The 26,332-nt window shown below is 37.6% G+C and overlaps 3 protein-coding genes and 1 long non-coding RNA gene across 5 annotated transcripts in view; 2 read left to right on the top strand and 2 right to left on the bottom strand.

Annotated features, from left to right (window-relative positions):
• Positions 1-9,884, top strand: part of LOC146465171 (protein KIBRA-like) — a 91,190-nt gene extending 81,306 nt beyond the window's left edge. Inside the window, exon 21 of the transcript XR_014868343.1 lies at positions 9,231-9,884. The gene's annotated coding sequence lies outside the window, so the exon portion shown is untranslated. The remainder of the gene's footprint in view (positions 1-9,230) is intronic.
• The window catches only part of LOC146465168 (uncharacterized), a 134,589-nt gene that overhangs the window by 4,777 nt on the left and 103,480 nt on the right, over positions 1-26,332 (top strand). For both annotated transcript variants that reach the window (XM_085128866.1, XM_085128865.1), the window contains exon 3: positions 1,568-1,672. In XM_085128866.1, coding sequence (XP_084984992.1) covers positions 1,568-1,672 — 105 coding nt within the window. The remainder of the gene's footprint in view (positions 1-1,567; positions 1,673-26,332) is intronic.
• Positions 13,656-14,644, bottom strand: LOC146465170 (uncharacterized). Its single transcript, XR_014868347.1, has 2 exons — positions 14,036-14,644; positions 13,656-13,898 (listed from the first exon to the last, which is right to left on the bottom strand). It is a non-coding gene; the product is annotated as an uncharacterized LOC146465170 (long non-coding RNA).
• LOC146465169 (uncharacterized) overlaps positions 15,493-26,332 on the bottom strand; it is a 57,303-nt gene continuing 46,463 nt past the window's right edge. Inside the window, exons 6-13 of the mRNA XM_085128797.1 lie at positions 25,836-26,332; positions 22,819-22,855; positions 21,867-21,968; positions 21,525-21,629; positions 19,066-19,319; positions 18,210-18,474; positions 16,733-17,090; positions 15,493-15,843 (exon numbers count right to left, since the gene is read on the bottom strand). The exon at positions 25,836-26,332 is cut by the window's right edge and continues 295 nt beyond it. Of these exons, the coding sequence (XP_084984923.1) occupies positions 16,807-17,090; positions 18,210-18,474; positions 19,066-19,319; positions 21,525-21,629; positions 21,867-21,968; positions 22,819-22,855; positions 25,836-26,332 (1,544 nt within the window). The 3' untranslated portion in view covers positions 15,493-15,843; positions 16,733-16,806. The remainder of the gene's footprint in view (positions 15,844-16,732; positions 17,091-18,209; positions 18,475-19,065; positions 19,320-21,524; positions 21,630-21,866; positions 21,969-22,818; positions 22,856-25,835) is intronic.

The raw sequence follows: 26,332 nt of genomic DNA, 5'->3' as shown, positions 1-26,332 counted from the left end.
TAAACTTAACATAATTTACGAAACAGGTGTTGCATCCTCCCAGGGTGTTAAGCCAAAAATTTCAAGAGAAAACCTCTAAAATGTACCAGGAAATTGGCTGAAAGTTTTTAAACCAAAGTTTATTGTCTGAAAATTGTAGTCCAAACATTAATTTTTTTTGTAGTTAAAGTACATTATACCAAGTGTTTAGTGTACCAAGTGTTTCTTTGTCTCATAAGGGGAAACTGCTTATAAGATAGCTGTATCCTGCAAGGGACAAACATCTGTTCTGTGACTTCCCATCTCACTATTATAGCACATTACTGCACTTTAGGGTCAAAATTACATGAGTACTTAATACTAGAATGACCTGAAACTGAATATGTGCAATAAACTCCTGTCCCCCCTCAAATCACGTTGAGTCCAATGCTTTGTTCCAAACTCTTTTCTCTGTGTTCTCTGGTTTTCCTTCTTTGATAAAGACCAACTTTTCAAAAGTCCAGTTTAATCTTGATAAAGAGGGCTTCTTGACATCCAGCTATGTATACATGTATAGGAGACTTGGCTTTCCTTTTTAAACATTATAGATATAAATATGGCTGCATATATATTAAATGGGGGTTATAGTTTCTAAAGAAACTGCAGAGCTGTGTTGTGGGGAGTAGAAATGATTGATTGGTTTATCAACAGAGTTGGGAACTAAAGGTAAATTGGCCAGTGCCATAAAGAGATTCCAGTGCTGACGTTGCAAGTGTTACTTCTTTGTCAGAGCAAATTGTCAGAGTCAGAGCAAATATAAAAAAAATGATTTGCTCTGACAAAGGGCTAATGCTCAAATCTATTTTCCGTTATAAACCAAACATTTGTGCAGTACATACATATTATTTTTATTATTTGTTGCCAATGTCTTGTTTTCATCAACAATGTAAAATACCGTACAAGGTTTTCGTGTCAAGACATGGAAACACATTTATGTATAATTTTATTGTATTATTAGACTCATTGTCAGATTACAGAATGTCCAGATGGCTTGCAATAATATTTGGAAAACAATTGTACATTTATGTATAACTTTGCGGTGGCTTAAATTTGCTTTTTATGTAAAATTATTCAGGCCAATTGGATATCTAGCTTCCTTTGTTCCAGATTATGGTAATGATTATCTGGTTTGAAAAACATCGACCCTAAGTTATATTAAACTCTTTCTTTTTCTCTTGTTTTGTTATCTTTGACATGATCAAGTTATACTGGCTTAATTAATTTTGTCATAATTTTAATATTATGAAGCCCTCTCAGAAACAGGAAGTGCTAAGCTCAAGGCTTGAATGGGGATGAAGCTGAAAAAACCTCAGCATGCTTATTAATAAACCCAACCAGCTCTTTTGGACTGTGAAACCTTTAAAATAAGCCTCAGGTATTCATATTCTGTTTGAATTTCAGCCAGTTATAAGATCTTTTTCAAGCAATGAAATTCGCTGTCGGCCAGCTCCCTAGCAACATCTCCCTGCTTGAGTCAGATACTGTCATTGTTGTGCTATGATTTTTAAATCCATCAAAGTGTGAATTTGTTGAATTTTTAAATCATTAGGTTGGCAGACCCTGCTGGTGGTGGTAATGTGTCTGGCTTCCTTTCTACGGACTACATATTTGACAGCATAAAGCAGAATAAACTACAAGACATGGAAAAATATAGGTTTGTTCAATGCGTCAAGTGTACATATCATTTAGTAGCTGACATTAACATTTTGTTTTCTTTAACTTTTTAACATTGCAAGACTTACATTTACTAGTTAACAACAACACTTTATTTACCTTTTTTTTTTACAAGTATTTACATTAAAACAAAAACAGCTTAGAAAGAAAAGCAAGGGTACTGGCAAGCTGAAATAACCATTGGGTTAAAAATGCCAGGTTGCCAATAAACAAATTATTTATGCTGGTTGTGTTTGGACGCACTGTACTAAGATTTTTTTCAAGCGTTTAATGTCATTCAAGCTACATGTATCCTGTAAGATTCGCTGGCAGGTTCAAAGTCTGTGCATCAGTTTGAATTCTTGTGAATAAGCCCCCCACCCCTTCCCCAGTTTCTAGAGGTAACCTTAATTTCACTATAATTTTTTTATAGACAAGACACAATGGGCACTTTGCAGAAAACGGTCACATGGTACAAAAAACACCTTGCTGGATGGCAAGCTACGCACTGGGACATCCAATACAAAGAAAATTCAAATTTGACTGGATGAAGTCGCTTTGTTTTGGATGTCCCATTGCGTAGCTTGCTCTCCAGCAAGGCGTTTTTTGTACCATGTGACCGTTTTCTGCAAAGGGCCCATTTCTGTCTCTGAAAAGTAAAATCAATACAAAGTCATGTCTTGTTTGTTTATCTGTTCATTTTGAAGACTGAAGTCCTCCCCACGTGGTACTGTCAAAATTTCAAAACCAGAGGGAAAAATTAGCTCATCGACTAATAAAGTGTCAGGGTAAGTTCCAATGAAGTCTTGCCGTTCATTTTAACTAATAGCTTACAAGGCAACGGAGGAAAGCTGTCCCCCTCAAGTAGGCAATTTCCATATAATGCGTAAGGTTTACAGTGTGTGAACTTTATGATTGTGTAAATGGCAATCTGCTTACATGTACAGGTACTGTACATGTATATGTATGTGTTTGAAAGGTTAAGGTGCACTCAATCCTAAGTGGCCCACATGGCCAGAGCTTAACCCACATTCTGAAGTATGAAACAACTGTTGGGATGCTAGTGCATTGTAGGATCACCTGGGGGAATCTTGACAGACAATATGGAACAACATTTCTTGTCTGTAACAATGCAAAACAACACAGCAATACAGAGACCAACCTACAGTAGCCTTAAACCGCTACGTCCTGATCTTCCAGCCATAGCCCTCAGATCAAACGTCTTACACAATAACCACTACAACACCGTGCCTCCAATGTATACACATGTTGTACTTAAGAACAAAAAGAGTGTACAATCGTACATCGCGTCACATAATTGTCCTAATGTGTCGGCCATGAGATGCCAGAACCAGACTTGAAGTTAGTCAATTTATTGAGATAGGACATTCTGAAGGCCAAAGTATAAACATATTGTGGTGAATGAGAATGATGTATTATTTAAATGCGAGTACTCCTATCAGAAGTCAAACCTAAGACCTTCCGATTACTAGTTCAGATGCTCTACCACTGACCTACAGGAGACTCATGGGAGCTTAGGCCATTAAACTAGGTTCATGGAACAAACTTCCTGCATAGAGCTAGAAGTATGCAGGAGTGAGTTTCCATGGCTGTGTCCAAACCTTGGCCATTCATAATGGACATAGGTTGCCTTCTGAGAGTAAGCTTCATTGTAACACTGACTGCAGCAATAGTTTACCAAATTGAAATGTCTTATTACTGTTTTAGCCCGGCTAGAGGTGGAAGACAACTTTATACTCGTGATGAAGATTTGGCCCTCTTGTTATTTGTGAAAGAACATAAAGCTTTTCATCCCATCAGAGGAAACAATTTGTACAAGGAGGCAGCAAAAGCCAAGGTAGCATGTACAGAGTCAATCTTTATTGCTAGGCGAGCAGGGTGAGGTGGGGGTGCGCAACAAAGTTGTACGGGAAGGCTCCTCACCAAGTTCCAAATCCTCACCCATTTTATAGAAAAATTGAAGTGCTGTGAAATATATGACCTACAAAATCACAAACTTTCATCTAAAAAGGTACATGTACACTTACCTATTTTTTTATTGGGAGGCTTAAAATTAATTCCAAGACTTAGCCTATGTGACTTTTTCCCGATCTCTGCAAATTGAATTATAATTGGTGGAAGCAATAGAAAAAGTCATAAGTTGCACTGTAATAATATTTCTATTGAAATTTCAACCTCAAGGATGGAACTTTTCTGGAACACTGAATATGGTCATGTTGCATTCTGTCAATATTCATCTTCTCTTCACAAATATGTATATTTAACAATATTATCAGGTGAAATTGGCCGGAATATCACCTGATATTTAGCCCACAAGGCCGTGCGTGTAGGTCAGGTTGGCTAAAATCAGAAGATATTATGCAAGGTTGAATAGAATAATTGTTTTGTTATTCAACACATTGATAACAAAAACACAGTTTTATTACAGAAAGGGTTTTCCCATATGAGGTCACAAAAATATTAATTTCCCCGTGACACACAAAATTACTTTATGGCAGAATAATTCTGTTGACTTTGGACAATGAATACAGTATCCAGTGACCCGTGACCATACATGTATTTGAGCAGTGTTAAAATGTGTTGAATGATAATCTCTGATACAGGTAAATTTATTGTGCCTGGGAGAAGAATATAACAAAAAAAATACCATCTCCAACTTTTCTTTGTTGTCAACATGTTAAACAACAAAACATTATTTTATTTTTCTCAATCTTGTAGAATATCACCTGATTTTTACATTGTAGCCAACTAAGGTATCAGGCAATATGCCACATGATTTTACAGGATAAATGTTGAATAAATTATACTTTGTCAAAAGAAAAGAAAAATTGTAAATGATGAGATCCACTTGATTTTGCGACCAGTGCAAGTTATATGTTTACTAAATCATGTTGGTTTGTCATTTGAAGTTTTTTGTATTTAATGTTTGTTGTTTTTGTTAACATTATTTTGTAGGTTACCACTCATACGTGGCAGTCAATGAGAGATCATTATTTAAAAGTCTTGCATAACCGTAAAAAACCAAGAGATTTTAATAAGCTGTTATTTAAATCTGACAAAGTTAAACCAGCAGTAGATCTCAAGGAAAAAATGCTTAATGGAGAAGCTGGTAAGTACGTGTGCTAATATGAATCAAGTTGTTATGTTTAAAGTCTTTTAAACGAAAACAGCTCCATGAATCCACTCAAAGGAACCTGAGTAACATGTATGGCGACCTTACCATCACAATCAGTGAAAGAAGGTTGTCACTGCCCAGCGTCAGGCTTACGCTTAAGGTGGTTCCTTTGAAAAACAAGATATGATACTTTTTTTTAAACCTTGCATAATTATTTATTGCATCTTGTGCATTCAAAGAAAATAAAAAAGGGGCAATTTGCGACCTAGCTCATGGGCGAGTTGTAAATTTTATTGAACGAAAAAACAACTTCTTTTTATATGAAAGAAATGTGATGTTATGTTTTAAGCCTGGTGAATAAATAGTAGATGTGTTTTTCAGCCATCGTATTGGGAGAACCCGAATGTTCTTTTTGCAAGTATGCTTGTGTCACTCACTGAAAAATACATTTATCAACGTCTTTTTAATTAATATTCACCTCCAATCTTGTTCGGGAAGATTTCGTGACGGTAGACCATACGCAACTGCTTACGCTGCGTTCATTTCTGCGATTGGTCTTTCATGTATTAGATCTTAACACCCGTTAAGTAGAGAACAACTTAACCTTCGATCAGGCGATTTTCGCTAGGTAAAGAACAGTGTAAGAGGTAATAAAACCGCAGTGTCTGTCACACGAGGCAAAGAAAAAGCCTTCGACCTCGGCGGCTATCGAATCTACGACCTCCGGATTTGATCAACTTTTATTTTTAGCACTAACACTGTAGAGTTAATTCTCTGATTCATCATTTCTGTCATTAGTGCTAGTGTCAGTCAAGTTTTCGAATTAAAATTTAATAAATGCCATGCATAGAATTAGTTGCTTTTCCTACATGTAGTTGCCCATCTTCTTAATCGTAGTAGGTAATTTGTTTCTTATACTAATGTTCAAAAATAGAAGGGGCTGTTCCAGGACTCTTTCTTCCTCTGTAGTTTGTGGTCTGTGGTTAGACATTAAAATGGCGTTTTAATCGTCTAAATCTAAATTTTTGTCTTAATTTGTTATAGACTGTGGTTGTGAGGGCTGTGAGGGCTCGACGTTCAGCCTCGAGTCAGCGACTGCATTCGAGCGCATGCCCTTTAGATCAGTAAGCCAAGCATCCTGTGGAGAACCTTCCTATTCGCAAGCATACCGCTGGAAAGCCGGTGGAAAGAGCGCAGTCTCAAGGCGATAGTGTGATCAGTGGTGGCTCTCTTCAAGATAGAGACAGCGACTTTGAACGATCGCCTGTAGCTCGCCCCAGACCTCAGCTGGCGAAATCAAAGTACACGCTAAAATTTTCCGATCCACAACCACTGGGCTTGTTTCCAATCCACGTAAGTTGAAAAATGTTGCACCGTTTTTCTCCGTTGTAAACTCTTTGAATACGCTTCAGAATACGGTCAAGTATTACACGTTTTAGTTCATTAGTTCGAACGCGGGAATTAGGTGAAATTTTTGAAGCACAGGAGAGAGCGGCTATTTAAAAAAAATAGGCAAATTTCACCGAAAAACGTCGATCGATTGATCATCAACCAATCGATTAGTCAGTCAATAAATCAATAAAAAAAAAATCAATGAAGCAGTCAGCCAGCCACTTGTTTGGTTGGTTGGTCTCCGGGCCAGTCAGTCGGACAGTCCGAGACAGACAGTCGTCAGTCATCAGTCAGTCAGACAGCCAGTCACTTAACGTAAGAAATTATCTCAAATTATTTTAAATTGTTTCTAAAGGGAGAAGACGACGAGCTTCCCATGATGCCGCTGAACCGTATGTCATATGACATCAACCTAAATCGCAGTAACTCAGACTGCACCACTCGTAAAACAGACGTCAGTCCTTTTGTAAGGATGTCCGTGGGACGAACAAGCATGAGGAGGAAAAAGGTAAATTGGGAACCGATGAGAAATTGAAGTTAACTGAACCAATTTCAGAGGATGTTAAAAGCTTCCGCAGAGTTTACGAAACATTTTATGTTGTGTGAGAACGCTTTTGCAAGACAATTGTTGCAACTGTTGAAAAAGTTGAACTGGTTTCTACTTTCGTGAACGGATTCTGAGGCCAGCTGCACGAAACATCCACTGTACAATCTTCTTCATTCTTATCTTGGTATATTCAGCAGCACTGTTTGCCGTCCAATTTCAAAATAAGTGGGATGAAAAGATTCCCAAGGACGAGCAAACCTATCTAGGTAGGAGTGCAGTGCGATTCCAATCTGGGTGTCAAAGGACTCATTGAATCCGATTATGTTTCAAATTGGACAGCATGTATTCCAATTACCACAGTTACAATCTTAGGGCAGACATTGATTGTGCAGCTATATACGGTCTTTACTTTACTTTACCTAACAACTACATTTTGCATTGGGTCATGGGTTATCCTATCCGAGAAATATTTGGGCAGATAATCGCATGATAATTATTTAGGCTAATATTGTGTATTTTCTTGCCTGCAGCGCCCAATGTCATGGCAAGGAATTCAGCAATATCAGCAGCTTATACCTCATTTAGAGGAGGGAAACGACAGAACAGCGATGGATCTTGAACTTCACCTCGAGGCCTCAAGAGCCAAACAGGTTTGTAACTGACTTTCATGAGAATTCTTCTGTTCTTAAGCTTTATACTGTATTTCTCAGTTCTTCTTGCGTTGGTTGTTGTCGTTAGTGATAAGAATTTGGAGTTGCATAAGAAGAAGGTGATCTCAGCACTGCTGATTTTCTTGTGAAGTATTTTGAAGGAAACCGTGGTTTTAATCAGCAATTTATCATTACTGTTTCCGTCGAGGGAAGCGAGATTTAAAAAGCCCGCTGTCGATTTTTCAAATGATCAATCGAGAAATTCAAGTACGAGAGGTTGAAAATGGAAAGATGTGTTTCGGTGAATTTCAATGACGACAACGGAAGCAAACCCAACAATTTTTGTTTATTTCGTGTCTTTAGTTACAAGTGAACGATGGAATTAGAAGGTTATCCTAGCTGGGGAAGAGGATCGAGGAGGCTATCGACGGAGGATCGACGGAGATTCCTAAGTGGCTTGAAGAAAGTGAGGAGTTTCAAACCCTTCTAAGAGATGTGGAGGTGAGTGCCCTGAATGCTAATTCTTCTTATCGATCATCTTCCTCTTTTTATAGTCGGGAAAATAGGCCAATTCCGAGTTGCAGTGAACCTCATTGTGAAAGCGAGGCTAAATGCAAAGCTTGTCATATGAAAATTAGTTTTGTTTGCACATGATTTTCATTCACATGCAAACAAAACTAGTTTTCACGTGAAGAGCTTTGCACTCAGCCTTGCGTTCGTAATGAAGCTCAAAGCAACCCGGAAATGGCCTTCTAGGTCAATTAGGTTTCCAAGCTTTAATTTATCCATGTCTAGAGCACTTAGAGGAACTCTTAAAATGCGAGAACTGTAATTTGGATATTAATTTACACGGCAGCTGACACAATACGATTGAAAAAGTCATGAAACGTTTTTTGGTTGCTGTAGCTTAAGGTGGTGTTCCTTTTTTCAATGTTTTTTTCTCTATATAGCTTGAGACACGTATTTTTGATTAGGTTATTAAGAAATGGTTTGTTATTCCTAGGGCTTTAGAAGCTTAAACCTTCACAGTTACCGCGGTAGAAGTCCTTATTCGAGAAGAAGCCACAAGGCGTTAAGGTAGGATATCCTTTGATTGGTTTTCTATGGCTTCTGAAAGCCACGTTGTTTAACTTCTGCCAACCATGCAGGACAATTACTTGCAACGATTTGCCAGACGCGACATTCCCCGCGCTTTTCACAATTGCCTCTTGTGGTAAACTGGTCAACCTTGCATTTATTTACCGGCAATGATGCCGTTACCATCACTGGCCATTTTCGCCTCTACAACAAAACGCGTGCATTCCAGAAATTAATCGGAGGGTTCAATTTAAATAAACCCCTTTTAGACTACAGCAATCCCCTGTTTTTTCTTAGAAGGCAATTTTCGCTTTACCCCTTTCCGGCTTGCTGGTATATCGGATGATAATGCCATCGGCTGAAAACTTGTCCTCAAATTATCTCATTTGCCCTCGAAGCTTCGCTTGTTGGCCAACTGTTCATTTTTCGGACAATCTTTCATCTTCGGTACTTATTCTCCGATTTACCAACCACGTGAAGGGGGTTATTTACTAAATGATAGCATTTGCCAAATTGTACCACATTTGACTGCATTTCGACTAAGGAATAATTTATACCAATCGTTTGTTTTTGCTTTCTTTTAGGGAACGGCTTCCTTCACTTCTTCCCAAGCAAGTGAAGTCCCCAGCGAATCCCAATGGCAGTGAACATTGGGTGTGAGACCGTGTACAAATCAAAGGCGCCGATTGAAGTCGATACTCCTCACAAGCTCTGGGAGAAAGAACCGAAGGCAAATCGGTTCCCTTCATGAAATAAGGTCAAAAAAGTGAGCACAATACACAAAGCTTGAAAAAAATATTGGCGTCCGTTTTGTCTCAAGTCTGTTGGTAGTTCGTCGCTGTTGTTGTTGTTTTTGTTGCTATGAAAAAGCTTAATTGACGGTTGTTGTTGTACAAACGAACCAAAAACTTTCAAAAAGTGTAAATTAAGTTGTCTTTTCTATCTGACGAAAGAGAACTACTCTATAAAAGTGTTAAAACTGTTACACTTGGTATTTTTGTAGTTTGTTTGTAACCTTAAATAATTTTGTACGCTTTGTTAACTAAAACTGGACTTTTATCCACTGTATTTGTAATCTGTTAAGCTGCAGTCACAAATTTGTCGTGCATTTTCTTAGATAGATGATTAGAGCAAATATATATTGCACAACTTTTTTTTTCTTTTTAATAACATTTCGACGGTAGGCTCAAAAGTTCATCCAATTTGTCTAGTATATACTTGGCATATTTAAGCCCGTCTACACAGGTCGTTTTAATGTTGATGCTTCAAGTTTTCGCGCGTTCTTCAAGTTGCATGTTTGAATGATTCGTGCATACTTGTTGCGACTTTTGTGCGGTTTGAGCGCGACTTCGGCGAGATATTGTTGCAGGTTCTCTGAAATATAATTTTGAGTCATTCCCCCCCCCCCCCCCCCCCTCCACTCCCCCTCCCAACAAAATTGGCCAACGTCCGAACATGGTTGTAACCTCCTGCAATAGCTCGCTCAAATCACACCCAAATCGCACGAAAATCGCCAGGGTGTCTGCAACCGTGATTCGAAGTTGCAGACTGTGAGTCGAGAAAGAAGAGATCACGACGGAAATTACATTAGAAAATCGCTTGTGTTAACGGGCTTTTGTCGATGCTGTTTCCCTGACGTATTGTCAACCGGTTCGTTTCATAAATGTGCTTTTTGTTGAGCAATAGTAACGCGAATACCTTTTGTGTTTTGTAACTGTTGGTTTAGGTACACTTAACTCCTACACTCCCAGAATAAAACTTGAGCGAGTCTTGATTAAATCCTACCGTGTGACCATTCAACTGGGAGCACTTCAGAACTTTAGAATGTTGCTGTTTATTCAGTTCCTTGAATTGTTTTTATATCAAGCCCTCTTCGGAGTGAATGAGTTAAATGTAATAAATGTAGTTGTACTTTACTCTGCGTACAACTGCTAGCTCCCTTAGGAGACGTCTGTGCGCAGGGCATTGTACTTGTAGTTTGTGAGTTTTAATATCCTTCTGATGAAGAATATCTGACGAAAGCCTAAATAGTGCAATTTAAATTCTCCATTTCCTTTCACTAAAAACGTGCAAGAAATGCACCTCAGAAGTAAGAAATATACACCAAAATATGGTCCCAAAAATATAATTGAAGTCTTGCTAAAATCTTATATATATATTACATACTCTACTGGTAATTTGTTAAAATTTTGTATCCCAAATTTTGATCATACATGGGATGTACATATTTATTTATTACGTTGACACCTATATATTCCATTTGTGAAGAATAATATTTTAATATATGGCATTATATACTCAGGATAACCTCCAAGACGACCAGTTCACGGTCATTTGGTTTGTTATATAAATTCATTCGTTTCTCTTGTAAACGACATAAGGTAATAAAAGAGAAAGCATTATTTTGTAGAACAGTCTTTGTGTTGTGTATCACTTCTTTCTCAGCCAATAAGAAGTAAAACCGACGGTTACTTAGTCACGTGCGTTTTCCTGTGCTGGGCCGCAGGTTCCAAACACGTGGTTCGAATTCGAGTTGTGTTTTTAACTCGTGACAGTGGTAACCAAGGAAAACACTAAAGAAAAAAAATTAAAATGTTCACTCTTGTGTTACCAGAAGATTTTGTGCCTTTCTTTAAAGGCGTATTAGTTGCCCCCGCAGGGTTTTGGCCGAGGCACTCTAGAATCCCCCGCGTGTATACATACAAGGAATCTGTTAATAAAAAAAAGTAAGAAATGCGTTTGTAGTATGGGAATGTTTCCCGATTTGATGAAACTAGGCGCGCACGGTGGTCTCGGGAAATTTTTTAGCAAGCGCGCAAGGTGGTGTTGGAAAGTTGAAATACAATATTACATGACTGAAATAGATTTACATTATCTGGTTTACATGTATATAAATAGATTGTAATTCATGATATTTTCTAGCGATACATTGTTTTTTTTTCATGTTTTCCCCAAATATTACACAAACAATGTTGAAATACAATATTGCATGATTGTCATAGATTTCATTGTCAGATTTACAAAGCAATGTGTTGACTATTTCATGAATATTAGCTCCAATAGAATAGTTGAAACGTCAAATTTACAACAGTCGTATACACAATATTTATATTCAATACAAATCGTCAAAAACAACTATTCAAAACCAGGGGCAGCTCTAGTGAACACTATTTCTAGTGTAAGCCAATACAGATTGATCTGCCCGGATGCTTTAGCTGAAAATTTAAACCGTAGAAAGTGTTACAAACGGGAATTCCCCCACCCCCCCCCCCACCCTGAATTTGCTAGCTGTTGTTGGTTTTACGACAATGCTATCCCAATGACCCTTTTTTCGCATTTCTAACGACATATTTCGTAACCTTTAGGAAAGGAAGGAGAAGATCAGAGTGACATGCATCCACTAGGAATCGATTCCCCCACCTTAAATTCCAATCTACCGAGAGTTCATGAGTGATGCAAGGAACAATTTACAACCTACGGCCCTCTGCTTTTAAGAAAAAAACAATTCACCTTTACAAGTTGCCTCACATGGCCTTAAATTTTTATCAGGATTATTTTGTGTGCTATGAAAATGACTAACACTGATAACTGACGCATGAGGCTCAACAACTCCTATAACAAAGACCTAGAAATCAGACGTCAGTGGCCGTTTTGGAATCAAAATGAACGAAACACGCTTCTTCAGATATTCAGTGTTTGTGAACTGAGCCCTTTTGCCTACCATGTGAACGTCTGCTGTTTGCCCCAAAAAGAGTCAAATAAGGTACAATATTAGTTATTGTTGATAACTACTCTTCCATCTATACATCCTTATTGTGCCTGCAATACGAACACGACTTGTACCAGTGTATCTGGACACGCTTTAACACTACGCCAAAACGTAGTGAAAGTAAAGAAGTAAGGTGAGTAGCGGGGTATCTTGCAATTGGGTCAACTTCAAGAATGACGATGGAGGGAGTTAAGGGGGGGGGGGGGGGGTCACCTAAACCATTTTTCCGTCACTTGACATGGCTTTAATGGAAATATCTCGTTCACGTTTCAAGCAATCCGAAAACTCTATCATCATCCCGTGAATCTGTGTTGTGGGGTGTTTTGTGAATTTTGGAGTGATTTTTGGGTATACTTGGGAGGAGATAGCTTTCCTAGAAGGATTGGTAAAATTAAGACAAATAAGAAATATTGAAGATTTAGTGAAGTTTTAAAATTAGTATTTCTAGTTAATAATTAATAGACGGACACCAAGTTAGTCCACTAGCAACCTGGGGTGCTCTTGCGTTGGCGTGGGCATCAACTGTTTGTTAGTGTTCCAAAACTCATTTTCTTCCTTCTATTTCTTCTTAAAACCTCTTCAAATTTCATTCAAATTTAGGTCAAATCCCCTCTTAAACGGACAACAGATGGATAATGCATGACTTCTTTGGACAATAGTGCACTATAACAGAAGAAAGAACCGTTTGCCTTTGGAAGAGACCAACACCAATTGTGAATATTCGGACAGTGCCAAACACCTGAACACTGGAGATGTGCGCCGATCGATGATAATGAATACTTCAAGAGATCAAACCCAAAAACGTGCAGACAATAGCAGAAAAGCATTCTGTATCACCAGAATTAGAAATTGCTGAAGCAAATACGGTATTTTTAACGGGGAAAGAATTGTGCCTGGTCCCACTGAATAGAAGGAAGTGCAAAGAGAAAGCAAAAATTACAATCTGTCATCACACAACTGGAGGAATGCTTGCGTTGACACACCCTCGTAAAGTTATTCGGAAGATGTCGGCGGTGTTTTCTAATAAGTCTTATATGCAGACATTTCAGGGGCATCCAATGGTTCGTTTCGATGGAATATCTGTTCGGTAAGACATCACCCGCACAAGATAAATTAAGAAGAAATACTAGCGTTTTCTTTAACGAAAAGTCACCTGAAATCATTGCGAGGCTGAAAATCTAATCCCTTTTGTTTTCGAAAAAGAAAATACGCCATCAAAAGTGCACAAGAAAAGGTCAGCTAGAATTTTTCGGAAAGCAAAAAAAAAAAAAGAAATCTCGTGAATTCAGGGATTAAGATTCCATTCCCCAAAAAACAGGAAAAACGAGTAACGAGCTAAAATCTCGAGGGGTTAAATTTTTTTACATATCACTAAAATCACACAGAAATCAAGTAACAAGTCAATATTTTAAAAAAATATATATTTTCTTCTTTTCTTTTGCACCATCATTGCTACGTTACAACATAGTTTCGTGCCATTTGTACCACGTGAGGAAAGGTACCTCGTGGTCAGGTGATCTTTCCACACAGTGCAGCGTTTATAAGACAAAATGAAATGGCGGAATCAAACACGAGGCGATACTTGTAATGAAGTTATTTATAAATTCCGTGAACGTTTTCTTTGTTTGATGCTCCAGCTGTTGAAAACCATGGGCACTGAAAACAATAAAAGGTAAGAAGATTTTTAATACATTTAGGCTCGTCCAATTTCTTTTTACTATGTCTGTTAGATATGGTAACTTTATTATTAAAAACAACTATGTCCGATGCTGGCTAGAAGTAATGCAACTTACCTTTCTTCCGTTAGATCAACAAAGATCCTTGCCCTTGGATCTACTCTGCAACGAAAATCGTCAGTGAAGAAGTTGAGTCCATGTTTAAAGTGTACATGGCAGAATTTTTTTTATTTGCCTGATTTAATCTCCATGCTGGTCTCGTATGAAAATCGAAAAAAAAATTCCTTATCAATTTTTCTTCCCTGTGTTTGAGGGGTATAAAAAACGCCGAATTTCACTTCCGGTTGGGTGCAATACCGCGCTAGACAGGAGACTGTGGAAATTAGGACGGTGACGTCCATAAAGGAAAGCTAGTCTTGGGATTTCTCTATTCGTCAGTTGTTTCATTCTGAGTATTCAACAATTCCATTCATATTTTCATCCACAACAGTTTTCTGCCCCTGCAAACGAAAACAAAATTAAAATTTGGCCGTTGATACAGCTCTCGGGCATAGTTTCCGTGACACCAACAAGAGCTACGTTCTTCCACTTAAAGCATTCTTCCATCGATAAGTTGAGTAAGACTAATTAAATTACTCCCACTGAAACATCACTCCGTCTTGAATAGGACTGAAACCGGTCCACATTTAAGCCAAATGCTAAACGTCTTGTCCTTTTAAATGTTAAAAAACCCTTCCACACTTAGCCATCATAAATATTAGTGAAAACTTAATTTGTAACGTCTTGCTGTAATAATAATATTTATAATAATAATAATAATAATAATAATAATAATAATAATAATAATAATAATAATAATAATAATAATAATAATAATAAATATGCGTTATTGACCAAGCGTGAGGTCAAGATGGCTGGATATTGGCCAAGTTCTTTTTTTTGCGTTTTTATGGACCGAGACGAAGTGAACTGCTCTAAACACTTAACGCATCTTCCACTACGCTTTGATTTAAATACAGTACGTCATTGCAAATCTAGAGAATTTATCAATTTGACACTCGACTTGAGACAATTGTTTTTACAAAATCAACTCTATCTAAAATACTACACGCAGAGCAACTCACCGGTTCAACTCACATTCATTGTAGCTGAAACAACATTTTCACTACACCAGGACGATTCCATTCTCTTTCCTTTCGTTTAAGTAAATGTTGAGAGTTTACCGAACTTTTTAGTGAGCGTTTTCCCCCAAAACAACGAGAAAATAGAAGAAAAGATTGCACTGTTGTTGGGATTAAACTTTCGATGCCAAGCGAACGGGCAACGGGTAATCCCGAGCGGGCAAGATAGCTCCATCTTGCCCGCTCGGGTAGCCAATCACAGCGCAGGATTTGACTCATCTTGCCCGCTTGCGGAGCCAGCCATATAATAATAATAATAATAATAATAATAATAATAATAATAATAATAATAATAATAATAATAATAATAATAATAATAATAATAATAATAATAATAATAATAATAATTTTATTAATTTCTGTCTCCAATGTTCACACTTGTCAGCAAAGTTGTACTTTTTCAGAAAAGTCCGTCTCAAGCTGGTTTATCACACTGTTGATACTATACACTTCAAAATGATAAAACGTTTTTTTCCATCTGACAGCACAACCCTTTTCGTCAGCCTGGCTCCGCGTTCCCTTGCTCCTTTACCTTTACGAAAGCTTTGTGCGTACAGCACTTTGCTACGATCCTTCCTCCAACTCGTTAAGTGCAGTCACTAGGGTCATACAGGGATGAGCAGTTGGGTCATACCACGTATTCACGGTCAAGATCAACCAGTTGTCGTACCACATATAGGGACGTTGGGAACATAGTGGAGAACAAGATATTCAGAATGACGTCACGCCAACCAGATGCAAGAACTAAAAAAGGAAACCAAGAAGTTATTCAAGTCCATTGTTTAAACAAGTGGTTTAAGCCCAGTGGTTACAACAAGTTTTAATTTTAATTGCCTGAAAACGCTAGAATAAAGATGAAGTCAATCTCAGGTAATCGTCAAGCCTCGTAACTTTTAGTTCGTTTATATTTATCAATCGACACCAATATGGCCGATTTACCTCGGTAAACAGTAAAAGAAAGTGATCCCTTTTGTGTTTTAGGAGTATCTTCATAAATTTTAGTGCGACAGAAACATGAGCAAATGCATTATTAACCTCTTGGAAGGTGGACAATTTTGAATGTTCCGAGATAGAGGACCAATCAGATTGCGTAAAATGCCAAGGTCACTGAGTTGGTATTGGTCTCCTACGCAGCCGTTATCAGGGTTATCACGCAACGCGCCTCCCCGCTAAGAGTTGCGTGACGACCCTAAGAACGGCTGCGAGGGAGACTTAGTTGGTATATGGTAAATCAAAATGTCCTGGTTGAAACTTGACGGGGTTTGTCGCCAAGCACTAGCCTGTAACCTTGTCCAGGGTGGGGGCTAACTGACGGTGGGCGGCTTGCAGTTATGTGTCAAAAGCACAGTTTGGAGGGTTTTTGAGAATGTAATTTCAGTTCAATTTGGTTCTTTTTCTAGGCTATAGTGACTTGGAAGGAACGTTTTGGCGAATTCCCCACTCAGCTGCATGTTCTTAGTGGTGGACTGGTTGGCGCAGACACATGGCCTAGGGGTAGGGCTAAGTGCTGGTGGGTGTGAAAAGTTGGGTGCGAAAAGCACATGGGTGGGGAGTGGAGTGTTTTGAGACTGAGTATAGTTGAAGTGTTGGGCCTTCGACAGAAACAATCAACAGTTTAATAACGGCTACTAACCTAAAAGGCAGAAGACGAATTATCAACAGTGCTTCATTTCCAATGATTTCCAAGACACTAGCGAAAACTTTAACTCAACCATTGCAACAAAATTTCTCTGCCAAATCCCTACGATTAACAAGTTTATGACACAACGCATCATATAAAACTTGGTAAGTTACATCTGAGCCTCCAGACTGTTTCCACTTCCTCAGCATTGCGTATGCTTTCTCGCACACTTCTTCATTTTCTTTGTGAAAGCAAATCAACTTTTCTTCCTCAAAGTGAAGTCGACGTCCCAGCTTCCTCCAAGTATCAGGAATTTTCTCTGATAGCTCCTCAAGTTCATCATAAGAAGGGCTGCCCTTTTTAACTGCAACTGCAGAAAATAGAGCTTCCTTTATCTTATTGTGACTACGTAAACATTTGCAGAGAAATTAAATGTACGAGAATATAGGAATACAAAGGTATCAGTGAATAAGCATGTGAATAAATAAATGAGTTAACGAAGTAAACTGATGTAATGGACAAACTGGAGAGCAAGCAAGCGAGCCAGTGTGATCACTTCCACATGGACGTGATACTGATAAAGTCTAGTTTATGCGCTCATGTACCAGGTGAATTAAAGCCTTGATAAATGAAACGAATACTAGCAAGACACTGACTTTTCCTAGACTTTTCCCTGACAAGCCAATTTCCACTGAATATTTCAGACAAATCCTTCGGCAATAAAGCCACAGAAATAAATTCCTCCTGGTCTATTTCCTGTTTATTAAGTACAGATAGTCAATTTCCTAGTCACTTATTGAGCACTTATGGAAATGTCATTTTCCATGGGTTAGAAATAAATATAGTTTGTGCATGTTTCTATGAATTACTAGAGCCAGTCATAGACGTTTGGGTGAACTCAAATCAGCCGTGTAAACACTTAAACTGGATTTTGAGACCCAATCATGACATATGCACTTTTTCCACTAAGCCCTTCGACTGCAATATAATGCAAGTTACAAATTCTTTAAAAAATATCTATACCGAGAACAAATTGACCGCACATAAGGCAAAGTTTTCTTTGACAAGCTGATAGGCAACTTTGACTTGTTCGCGTATCATGGACGAACAAGATTTCAGTGAACTTGTTCCAATATTGGAAGGCTAGTTTTCCAACATCCAGATTTGTCAAGGATAAACGTGACATATTTTGTTGTAAACACGACAACAGAAAACTTTTCAAATACAGAATTGTCAAAGAAAAGTTGGTCGCGCGCACGGCAGCACTGGTCTCGCCCATATAATCTCCCACACACACTCATTCAGCTGTCTGATGAAAATGAACGGGACCAAAGTTTAAGAGAAATGCTAACGGATCTTTACAGAGGAATCTCCAGAGGACAGAACATTTCTTCGTTGAAATAAAATTGCTTGTTAAGGTGGCTTGCTTCAGCACTTAAACTTTGCCGAATAAATACTAGTACTTGTTATTAGTTGATACAATCTATACCTGATTTAATGGGTCGAAGGCTAACGTAATGATGCTCGTGCAAGTGCCCGAGCACAAGTCGGTCGCTGCTGTCAATATCACCTTCCGGGCTGATGGTTATGTCATTTGACAGACTGCTGATCACGTAAATGTACGTTTCAAAACAGTTTGCTGCAGCATGGAGAATAAGGTGGTCACCCCATGTCCCATCTGCTGACATCTTTCTCAGGTAATCAGTCCATGATGAACATCCATGGACAAAGTTGAACAGTTCTGTTCCATCTGACTGAAAGAGAACAAAAAAAGGTCGTTGACATAAGTACGACAACGACTTTTCGAATCTCGGCAGTTCGCAAGCTTTAGATAATCACTTGTCTGACGGACTTTGCTTCTCTTTATCTGTTGGTTAGCAACAAGCATGAAGGAGCGATAGTATTTTTGGGCGTACTCAAATCTAAAGGTTTCTATTATCACGTAAGCCAACTTCAAACTCGGCCAACACGCAGAATAATTTCCACACCTGAAGACCGATGTTACGGTAAATTGTTTCAGCTTCAAATGTATCTGGTAAATAACATAAATGTTCAGCCATATTTATACCAATTCAAAAACTTTCAACGACCTTGAGAATATCTTTCGGAAATTTCAGAAGATGGTCAGAAATGCTTAAATAAGCGAAACAACATGCCACTGAATAAAATGAAACGCTAAGTTTTAAATCCTTTCTAAATATTTTTTTTCCTTTGTAAACCCTTTCCTTTTAAAACAGGAAAGGCTTTATAGACGAACGACCCTAATTCAGGTTTTTTTTTTTATTTTGAGTCACCGCTACAAAAGGCAATCAAACGCTTGTTAGACATCAGTAACAGCAACTAACCAGGGCTGGGTTCTGCTTGAGGTATTGGACTAGACGTTGCCTCAACTCTTCATGAGAGATGTGGATTCTTTTCACCGAGTCAAGTTGTTCTGACAATGCGTAAAACATACAATTTCCTTCTCCTTGATTGTCAGAAATAACAAAGCCTTTGTTTAAGGTAATCTTCTTTAACTCCTCTGGAAGGTTTGCTTTGCTAATGTTCTTGATTGTATCATCATGCATTTTTTGAAGACCAAGGAAAATTCGTTCAGCTGCTATAAAAATAAAAACATTACAGAGTGTGTTCACGGCGGTAATATTTGGAGGAGCGAAACAAGAGAATGATTTTCATTTGGGAAATAAACTTTATTTTTGTGCAAGCAACTATTGTTTGGCTCCTCCAACATGGCCATCGTGAACTCACTCTATTAGATTATTTTTCTTCTGAATAGCAGATGGAATACTAAAAGGCGAATAAAACACAGTGCACCACTGTCAACTGCGGACGTAATTGCATACAGAATTGCACGTAACAGTTCCAAGGAAGAACAACAGAGAATCGTCAGGTGTAACGCAACAAATGTGTTGAAGGAAAAGGTTTTACCGTGTTCACGTGTACAGGCCCTCAGTATAAAGCAGTGGAGGGAAGAGGAAACTCGTATTTTCACAAGTTTGATAGCAAAGTAGGAACACACGAGACCTAGATGTAAAAAAAAAGGCCTCAAGTCCGGAGAGCATAAGAAGGGCTTGGACAACTGCTCAGGGTTTCCGTCAAACTCAAAGAAGGTTGAATTTATACACTTCCTTGTCTGAAATGTCAGCCATCTCCTTGCACTAATTTCCTGCACACGCAGGTGAGGAAAACGTCTGAATTCCGAGTATTTTTATGCCGTCTGGCGTCGTCATGAAATTATTTGAGGAACTGCTGCATACATTTGATTTGGTTAAGCTACTTTGAAGTAGTTTTGTATCACTTCAGTTAAGTTTAGTACAACCTAACCCAAGAAGAATGCTCCTTTGTTTAGTATTTTGAGTGTTGAGCACTGTCCTGCTTCTTGAAATCAAACTGAACAAAGTGAATAACAATTTGAAATCGGCAGTGTTAAATGATGATTTGGAAGGAGAAAAGCTCAAAGGGTTAAATGATAAGTGAGAAGCAACTACAATTTTAACATATAGCTGGGAAATGGACAAAAATTTTCCCCGAGTTTAATACCTTATAGTTTGTCTGGTTTTCATGAAATGGGGAAATTATAGAGCCTGTTGGGTAATAACAGTTCTAATTAAAGAAAGGGCTAGCGATGTCCTTGCCAGTGTGAAAAAGGTGTGCTGCCAATAATGCTTTGGCTTTTTGGCTTGCCTAGGATTCAAACTGCTTTAGGTTTTAAGCCACACATCAAGATTACAAGAATTGATTTTGAGAAAGCACACACTTGGAACCAAGTTAAAGTATTGAGTGTACTAGCTCTCCTTCCACGAAACGTCAGCGCACACGGGCATTAACAGTTACTCCAAACATTGTCCAAGCTATTGACTTCTTTTGACATTTACCACCAATTAAGAAATGGTTGTTTTTTCCCGCAAACTTCGGAAATCATCCAACTTTAACCACCACCGGAATCTAGGCACTTCTCTTGCCTATAGTTTAGTTTACTGGTTTAGTTTAATGCATTCACCGCAATAATTACAATGATAATGACAGATAATAACAAAATTCAACATATAACAGTCGATCCACGTCACGCGTGACCAGCTTTTCTGAGAATGAAATGAACATTCGAAATCCTCTTTGTAATGTCCGGCATTTGAATGGAATGTTGTAGATTTCTCTGGAAATGTTTCCGAAAAAGACGCATTAGCGGGAAAAAATATTCAAAATACTCATGGGAAACAACTGTTATTCCTAATGCTGTTATGTAAAAAAAGTCATAGCTTTATACCGTCAATAAACTAGGGAAATTTCTTTGGGAACTCTGAAATCTTGTTGGCGATGTTCGAAACTGACGTGTAAATTTCAAAACTCCGTTCAAATTTCAAAAATACCAGTCACGCGTGATGTGGATTGACTGTAAGTATTAGCAAATACCAAAAGTTTTATAGTTATTAATAATATTCCATCAGATTTAGCGTGGCTAAAACTAAACATAATCAAGTTAAACTTCAAAACAATGCACTTGTAGACAGTGGTTACGCCCTTTCGAGTGTTTCACTTGCTGGGTTTTATAAGTGGGCTTTCAGAGGTTCCAATTCATCTCCTGTGTTGCACGTACTTTGCTCACTTGTGGACCCATAGATCATAAACAGAAAGAAGAGGCTTGCAAGACATTCTCAGGGGGAACAAACAGGAGCAAAATACAAAACATTCCTGAAAAATCATTAAGCATGAACTTGTGTGATTCCTGGAGAATCATTAAGCTTGAACTCGTGTGGCTAAAAGGTTACGCTATCAAGTCAACCTACAACTTGCTCTTTATGCTTACCTCTATCGCCCATGAGTTTGCTTCGCTTGGCGAAACCCTCGGGATCAAAAAACAGTGACGTTCTTTTCTGACTAGTAGACCCTGGAATCTCATCAACAAATGCACCTGTTCATGTAAAATGTTATTTTGTTTAACATAGATAGACAACTCTCCCCCTATTTAAATGTTTTCTAGTTTGCAGGTTTGTTCACAAATTTAGAGAACTCTTGTAATGCTAAACATAGATCGAAATCTGTCGTTTTGGCCAAGACTGCAATTAATATGTTATGTGGAATAGGCTATCAAAGGCTTTCCTGTAGCTTATCTCGTTTAAGCATCTACCTGCTGAATTTATAAATTCACCTGTATCGTTTATGACCTTTCTCCGCTTGGAATCCTGGAGAGAGGAAACTGGTAACCTCCTCTTGGGAGCAGCAGTGCCTTTCATCTCTTCAACAGATGCACCTGTAGATGCATGTATAACTTAAGAAAAACTTTCAATGTTTAAACGACTAAGGACATCAATAAGCCTGCTGATTAAAAGGAAAATGATACTCTAGGGGGAGACTTTTCATGCTCAGTTTATTTACTGAAACGCGAGAAAACCCGCTACCGGGAATCATTCTATCTTCCGGTCCCAGAAATGCGGATGGCAGAGGGTCTGTGAAGAGTTTATCTTGAACCACGAACTTCTTGCCACAAAGGTCAATTCAACCTGGCGCAAAGACCAGCACCAAAGACAGGAAAAATACTTCAAGCTGCAATCCGAATGTGGAAAGCCCTAACTGATGCAGCTGTAAGAAAATATCTTAGTGTTAGAGAAAACGGACAAGAGGCCCTTTTATCCCTCAACTCATGACTCTTCTTGCTGACTGCCTTTTTTCATCTAAGCTGCTGTGAACCTGTAGATGGGCCTATTTAGTTACTTGCTTTAACCAATCGGGATCTCGTCTAAATGTGCACAACGACTGAATCAACTTAATCACATGATCTCACGAAGACTTTGAAATGTCCATTTTTACACATGTAAGGCAGTGCTAGCGTAGTTAGTGTACGTATTCCATGTAGCTAATCCATTCCAATTTCAAATGCTTCTGAAAAGTCAAATGTTATAATCGTTATAGGATTATGTTAAACAGTCTGTAAATTTGTACCAGAAATTTCTTCAAATGAATGATAGACATTTGCAAACAAGGCGTCAACTAAATTATCAAGACCTTTGGGTGAACAACCTGTGTTGACAATATTGTTAATAGCTTCAAATAAACTCGGGCAGCTCAGTTGACTGTAGTAAATAATAAGGACAATAACTCACCAGGCTGTTCATAAGAAACGAGGTCCTCGGGCAATACCTTCCAAATAAAATAAACAAAGTAATTAAGTGAGTGAGTGAGTGAGCAAATAAGTAAACAAATACATACATCCTTGTTATATAACAAAAGAAGCCAAAAATAATAACCCTTCAACATAAACATGTTTTTCCGTCTAAAACGATTTTTTTTTTGTGGATTTGATTGTTCTTCGTTCTCCTCCAACACCTTCCTGGGTGCCCCCATTTCTACTGGAGAAATTGTATGGGTGTCGCATGTCTTTTGTTCTTTCACTAAATTTGCTGCCAATTTTTCATAAATTACTTGGTAAATTGGCGTATGCTTGTTAAAGGGGTAGTGCCATTTTGAACAGCCATTAAACATATTTGTGTGAATTGAAAAATCGAAACAATAGTCCAGTTTTGTTAACAATTAATTCATCAGTGGAAAGTAACTAGGATTAATTATCTTTGGCTGCAGGATGGAACTGCATTGCAACTTGAAAAACAATGGCCAGTCTTTTCAAGTTTTTGATTGATTGATTGTTTATTTACCCATATTTGAAATCATTCACAATGTGAAATGTGACAAAATAACATAACTATTTGGGAGGGAAACTGAAGAAACCCTTGCGGGCTTTTACAAGGCAGTTCCCCTATTACAATACATAACTTTAAAATTAATTTATAGGTATCGGTACATTACTTGTTAATGGTATTGTACGATATACCTTAACTATATGTAGCCAAGGCTTAATCTAATCATTATTTCAGTATTACCACAAAAGCGTTAAGCTCCAGAAATCAAAAACTTTTTCATATTCTTGTTGAAAACAAAAACACTATTTGATTGCTTAATAGGTGCAGGAATATTATTCCAAGTATTAATTACTTTGTTGCAAGTTGAATAAACACTATAATTTGTCCTATTAAAAGTTTTATGTAGCTTTCTTGAACTTCATAAATGAATTTGGCAAGACTTTGTTCGATTGATTTTTCCTCAGCAACTCATTAATAGCATTCCAAGTCAACTTAGAGTTATTTTGTGCTTGATTAAATTTGTTATCAAAATAATGCTTTTTAGAGATTCGTATTAAATGATTGAGTTTGTTACGATATACTTTGTACCGTTTCTCATTTACAGTAGTCGGGTTATTTAAAAAAAGTTTGTATAATTTTTCTTTTGTTTTACATGATTTTATTAAGCCGTTAGTGGCCCATGGATTTTTAATTCCTCGTGTATTCCTCATTTTTAGTTTCTTAAGTGGGAAACACTTGCAGTATAATTTCAAAAATTCACTTATAAAGACATCATAAGAAATTATTGGATCGTATTTTGATAATACTTCCGCCCAATCTCGTTTTTGAAGTTCACAGGAGAAAGATTCCAGAGAACGTTTATTTATTAATCTTGTTCCAAAGATATTATTGTCCGGTTTTATATTGTCCAGATTTAACTTGAAATTTGTGATAGTAAAAATGGGAAGATGATCAGACAGGTCACTAAACAAAATACCATTGAAATGTTCATTCAAGTTTAGAGTGTTTGCATAAATGTTATCAATCAAAGAAGCGGTACTTTCTGTTACACGTGTTGGTTTTGTAATGAGTGGTGTATACCCTGACGAGGCCAAGTGGTTATAAAAATGATTCGAAAAACTACATTTGTTATACTTCAAAAGATCTATATTGAAGTCACCCATAATGTAGGTAGGTTTGTCAGATTTATCCAGTTTTGAAAGAATTGCTTTAAGGTCTCCTTCAAAATCATTAAACCTATTATTAGGTGGACGGTAAATGGTACCAATTATGACATTTTTATTTTTTGCATTCACTATTTCAAGAAATAAGGATTCACAATTATCGAGGCTAGTTTCATTAATTAAGTCATGTCTTAATTTGGTTTTTAGGTTATCTTTAGTGAAAATGCAAATGCCACCTCCAACTTTATTTTTCCTGTTTAGCTTATGAGCATTATAACCGGGGATTTCAAAGTTATCATAATCATTCTCATTAAGCCATGTTTCAAATGAAACGGATTCCTTTAGATCCGCAATGTCCTTATCAACCCGGGAGAGATGAATCTCGATACAGTCAAGCTTGTCCAATTTCTTGTTCATATCCGAAACTAACTCGAATAATTTTGAGATGGAGACATCACTCTCATCACTAACTTTAACCATCTTTGCACTTGGCTTCAAAGGCGTACTAGAAATTGAATTATTTAAAGATTTCGAGGGACGTTTCTTTGATGACTCTGTCATCCTGATACCTGATACTTATTAAGTTATTTCCTTGTGTACTGGGAAAAATTACTACGAACTGATTTTGGTGTTTTCTTTCTTCTAGAAATCACTTGATACTTTCTTCTTGGAGCTCAAGGAGCAATTTTATGTTTGAGCAATGGTACTGGTTGTACATGGGTAAGTTTTCCTTGCCAAATCTGCTTGTAAAAGCACTGACATGCCAGTTTAAGGACTCATTATGGTAAATCTGTTTACCGTTTACGATACGAATAAAAATTGAGAAACCACTTGTGAGCAAAAGTTTCAACGTGTAACGACGGCTTTAGAATGAGTCTTCTTATATCTGCTGTTGAAACCGTTCACTTCAAAGCTGGATTCCTAAGGCAAACCAGGGAGTATTTCAGTACCAAACATCCTCGATCTACAGCCTTTTCCAATTGAATTCATTTTGTTGTGCAGACCCATGTAGCGGAACTTAAGCTAATTGACCGTTTTTAAACAAAGATAACCCAGCTTTAGGACAATTGTTACTTTCTGAAATGAATTAATTTTATTTTAAAGACAATATCAAAAGTACATAGAGAAGGTTTTTAACACTTTTGTTCACTGGATTTGCTTGCTGAAATTTTAAATTTAAAAAATACCTTCTTTATTTATTTTTTTCTTGGATATATGAATTTATTGGTTACTAATATTAAAGGTGAAGTGAATGATACGTTTGTTAATATGTAATTATTTACCGTAAATAATTACATATTAACAAACGTATCAAATTACCTGGCTCTCTTTTCGGGTGAACCATTTGTCCTTTCCAGGAACTATGAGTATTTCATCGCAATCAGTCTCAGTACAGATCAATGCCTCGCCTTGCTTCATCTCCAGGAGATGTAAGCAGTCCTCGTGTTTGCATGACAATTTCCTGTGGTGTTTGCACTTGTTATTGTTCTGCTCACAGTATGGGCATTCAACACAGAAATGATACTGCAGTCCTCTAAGGTACGACAGATCCTGTGACATACCTTGTAAAGCATCCTCCAAAAACTTCCACAATTGCGTTGCTACTTCAGTTGATTTCTGCTCTGAGACCTGTTGACTTTGACCCTTTTGTTTGAGGATCACCTTGATGAAACGCTTCTTGCAAATCAGGTAAAAACTATAGATGACGTGCTTCCCAATAGTGAGCTTTGCCCCATTTTGGTATAGTTTAGGGGAATGTGCTAACCCAGCTAAAGAACACCACCGAATGGATCGTGAAACAAGCTGAGAAAAAAGAC

Source organism: Pavona decussata, unplaced genomic scaffold (assembly GCF_977016875.1).
Source record: "Pavona decussata unplaced genomic scaffold, jaPavDecu1.1 SCAFFOLD_156, whole genome shotgun sequence".
NCBI lineage: Eukaryota > Metazoa > Cnidaria > Anthozoa > Scleractinia > Agariciidae > Pavona > Pavona decussata.
This window is presented reverse-complemented; position numbering and strand designations above follow the sequence as displayed.